Genomic DNA, 4,255 nt, shown 5'->3' on the forward strand with positions numbered 1-4,255 from the left:
TTGGGGAACTGAACTGACGCGCGTCGGTGCCTGTCCTTCCGCGGCGCTCCTGTGCCCGAGGCGGGGAGGAGCCGCAGTCCACAGCGCTAGTGCGGCCCCACGGGAGCCGCTGCGGAAACAGCGGGGATGGAGGTACTTCCCTGCGGACTCTTCCAAAAGCATCCCACCCCGGCGCTCAGGTCCCAGTACTTGGCGAGATGAAAGGTTTCTTCCCCCACACCCACTTGGGAAGGTCGTTCTTCCCTCTTATCTCAATACAGTCTTCCTACAGCTCAGTGCAACTCATTACAGTCTGAATTATGGAATTGTAAGGCATCGGATGGTACAAAATTACAGGCCTCCAGTGACATTTTTTATTTTCTAAGGATCAGCTACAAAAATAATGCAGACGTTTCAACTGTGATACCTCAGAAGGCAACTACATAGTAAACACACTTCTATACCCACTCCCAAATCTTTTTTTCACCCTCACCCAAGGATATGTTTACTGATTGTAGAGAGAGACAGAGAAACATAGATCGGTTGCCTCTCGTACTCGCCCTGGGAATCAAACCCGAGCCGAGACCTTCTGGTGTACAGGACAGTGCTCCAACCAACTGAGCCACCCGGCCAAAGCCAAATCTGTAATTTTTAATAGTTAAATATTCCCTCAATAATTGAGAAGTATATTTTCTAATTATTACATAAACTAAGGAATTGTTTAGCCCTAGGAAAAAACACCAACCATGGGCCTTTAAATTTTTGGAAACAGTTGAGAAATGTACTTTTTAAGGCCATTGCTACTAATGATAAATTTCAAAATACACAGTTCCATCATATTGCAAGGGATTTAGGAACTACCCTATTCAACACTGAGTGAGTTATGCTAGATAAACAACCTGACAGAGATGATGACAATTTGGAACCATAATTAACTCAGGGGTCTTCTTACCAGACGGTTTCCCTGTAATCTCTTGCTTTCCCTTCTTCCAAAAAGAAAATCGTGTGCTAAGACAGCAAGTGAGTTACAGTTTCAGTGGATTTAAGTTCTATATCTCAGCAAGATGTGGGAGAGCATCCGTTTATTTATATGTGATCTCGAGTGCCGGGCATGTTCTATTAACTGTTTTAGACATAACGTACTTCTAGGTTTTTGTTAAAAACTAGAGGCCCCAGACTGTCAAACTACAGCGGGCAGCCGGGGAGGGATGGGGGGTGAGGGGGTGGCAAGAGATCAACCGAAGGACTTGGACTTGTGTGCGTGCATATAAGCATAACCAATGGACACAAGACAGGGGGGTAGGGGAGGCCAGGGGAAGGTCAAGGGGGGAAAAATGGAGACATATGTACTACTCTTTATAATACTTAAGCAATAAAACAAAATTAAAAAAAACACTGGAGGATGACTATTGTCTACTGGCATTAGGCATGATATTTGCTGAACATTACATTTGGGTTTTGTATAGGAAACCACCTGTAACATCATTTGACTTTGTTATTAAATATAGAATGACAAAAAAACAAAAACTAGAGGCCCGATGCACAGAATTTGTGCAAGGCCCCCACCTCTGCCGCGGCCCTCTGCTGCCTCTGCCAAGCCTGCTGTGGATTTGTCTGGAAGGAAGGCCATCTAGTCTAATTAGCATATTATGCTTTTATTATTACAGATGTCCTTTTTAGTGTAGCCTGCAGTTGCTTTTTGCTCTTTACGTTCCTGTTCACGCGGTTGATGACGGGTTTGTTCTCTTTTTCCTTTCTAGTTATGAAAAACCTCCTCCTGGGCTTATCAAGGTCAGTGTGCCTTTCTAGTTGAAAAACCTCCTCCTGGGCTTATCAAGGTCAGTGTGAAGTTTGTCCTTGTGGCTCTTCTTAGACATAACTACTCAGTGCGCAGACTCCCTTTGTGGTCACCCTGTTTCTTCCTGCAGGTGCCAGGCAGACACTTCGGGCTCTGTCACAGGCCTGTGCCTTTGTGGCAATTTACTCAGCCGGGCGTCTGTTCCCTAAGAACCCCAGGCAGGCCCACGCGAGTCCCTCAGCCATCGCCCCTTTTCCGCTCCATGGCCAGTGTCAGACTCTGAGGCAATAAGACTTAGAGGAGTGTTTAAAGGCCAAAATAACCTTTTCTGTTTGCTACCTTTCAATATTAAAAAAGATTTTAAAAAACATTTTCATTATAAATTTAATATACATGGAAACTTGAAAAAAAATCAAAAGGCTAAAAAAAAACAACCTTATGCAGGCTCAATCCCCAACCCCAGTCGGGGTGTGTGTGAAATGCAACCAATAGATGTGTCTCTCTCACATCAATGTTCCTCTCTTTCTCTGTCTCTCCCCCTCCCTTCAACTCTCTAAAAATCCATGGATCCTGGCTGGTGCAGCTCACTGGTTGAGGATCGACCTGTAAACCAAGAGGTCAGGTCACCATTCCATCCCTGGTCAAGGCACTCCCTCGATCCCCAGTGTGGGGCGCAGGAGGCAGCCAATCAATCATTCTCTCTCATCACTGATGTTTCTATCTCTCTCCCTCTTCCTTCCTGTCTGAAATCAATAAAAAAAATGTTATAAATAAGTAAATATCAGTGGAAAATATCTTCAGGTGAGGTTTAACTAGAGAGAGAGAGAGAGAGAGAGAGAGAACTTTAATGCAGGTATTTGGTGGTGTTAAGTACATTTCATAAATACACCTGTGGCCTTCAAGGTATAATAATCCATTTTAATTTAACATGCTTTTGTTATTCCAGGAAACCTTACTTGTTTAATCCTATACTTTGCCTCATTCCACAAAACTTTTTTTTATATATATTTTATTGATTTTTTACAGAGAGGAAGTGCGACGGATAGAGAGTTAGAAACATTGATGAAAGAGAAACATCAATCAGCCGCCTCCTGCACACTCCCTCTGGGTATGTGCCCACAACCCAGGTACATGCCCTTGACCGAATCGAACCTGGGACCCTTGAGTCCACAGGCCAATGCTCTATCCGCTGAGCCAAACTGGTTAGGGCCACACAACTTTTAAGTTAGCAGAAAATTTGTAATCTTAGCATCAGAATTTGGAGCTTATAAATCACTTCTTTGTGAACAACAATAGTACCATTTCTCCAAAAACAGCCACTTCATTTTGTGATGTAGTTCTTCCGGCACATTCACTTCCACTTTTTCTGTCCGGTCTCAGTGGTGTCTCTGGTTCTTGAGAGGTGACTCATGACGACCTTGGGAGCTCCCCCCTGAGAAAGCCAGGCCACGCTGTGCTCTGAGGCAGGTGGAGCGGATCCGGCGCTTTCTGCCATATTGTTTACTCGCTGTTTCCCTTTTTAGGAGGATGAGACTAAGCCGGAAGACTGTATCCCAGACGTGCCAGGCAATGAGCATGCCAGGGAATTCCTGGCTCACGCGCCAACCAAAGGGCTTTGGATGCCCCTGGGGAAGGAGGTCAAAGTTATGCAGTGTGAGTGTGCCAGCGTGTCCGGTACTCCCGAACACACGCAGGTGACACCACGGTTCACAAGGCGTGTTTTTCTTTCATTTAACGTGTTCTCTCAGCACTGTCAGAGTCCTGGCATGATCTCTGCTCTGCAGATTGACTTACACGTGTCAGTAAGTGGTCCCAGGTAAGAGGCAGAGCCAACACGTGCTCCAGGCTTCTGACTCCACGTGCAGTGGCCCTCCCACAGGACGGGGCTGCCTTTGGAGGACACTGGCTGGTAGTGTTCCTGCCACAGAAAGGACCTGCCGTGGTGGAAATCCTTGGAGGGCAGGTCCCTCTGGTCCTGCCTCAGTTAGTCCCCCTCCATCGTTGGTTTCTCCCAAGTTGCCTAAGAGGGGCTACAGTCCACAGAGGGTGGGTTGGGACAGGTAGAGCTCTGCGTGTGCACCCCCACCCCACCAGGGCAGCAGCACCTTCATCCAGCACAAGATGGCATTTGAAGAAAGGGTGCTGAAGCCTTTTTTTTTTAATATGGCTTGTATTGATTTTGGAGAGGGAGAGAGAGAGAGAGAAACATCAGTTGACTGCCTCCTTCAGGCCCCCCACCAGAACCAAGCCCACAACCCAGGCATGGAACGGTAACCTCCTGGTTCATAAATCGATGCTCAACCACTGAGCCACACTGTCCAGGCCCAAATTCACTTCTGAGTAGAGATTGGTAACTGGATCTCACTGTAGGGTGGAGTGTCTGGGCTGCTTAACAGGTAACACAGTATTGATTTTATTGCTGTAAACGGCTGCTGAGATCAGTATCTCCAAGCCTTTCTCATCAGCTGGTCAGTCTTT

At 46.4% G+C, this 4,255-nt stretch overlaps 1 protein-coding gene across 1 annotated transcript in view; it reads left to right on the forward strand.

The window, feature by feature from the left end:
* Positions 1-201: 201 nt before the first annotated feature.
* The window catches only part of RP9 (retinitis pigmentosa 9 (autosomal dominant)), a gene marked incomplete at its 5' end in the record, with an annotated part of 8,207 nt that continues 4,153 nt past the window's right edge, over positions 202-4,255 (forward strand). Inside the window, 3 exons of the mRNA XM_015559691.1 lie at positions 202-425; positions 1,740-1,770; positions 3,301-3,430. Coding sequence (XP_015415177.1) covers positions 202-425; positions 1,740-1,770; positions 3,301-3,430 — 385 coding nt within the window. The remainder of the gene's footprint in view (positions 426-1,739; positions 1,771-3,300; positions 3,431-4,255) is intronic.

The sequence above is a fragment of the Myotis davidii genome, unplaced genomic scaffold (genome assembly GCF_000327345.1).
Source record: "Myotis davidii unplaced genomic scaffold, ASM32734v1 scaffold573, whole genome shotgun sequence".
NCBI classification, from domain to species: Eukaryota; Metazoa; Chordata; class Mammalia; order Chiroptera; family Vespertilionidae; genus Myotis; species Myotis davidii.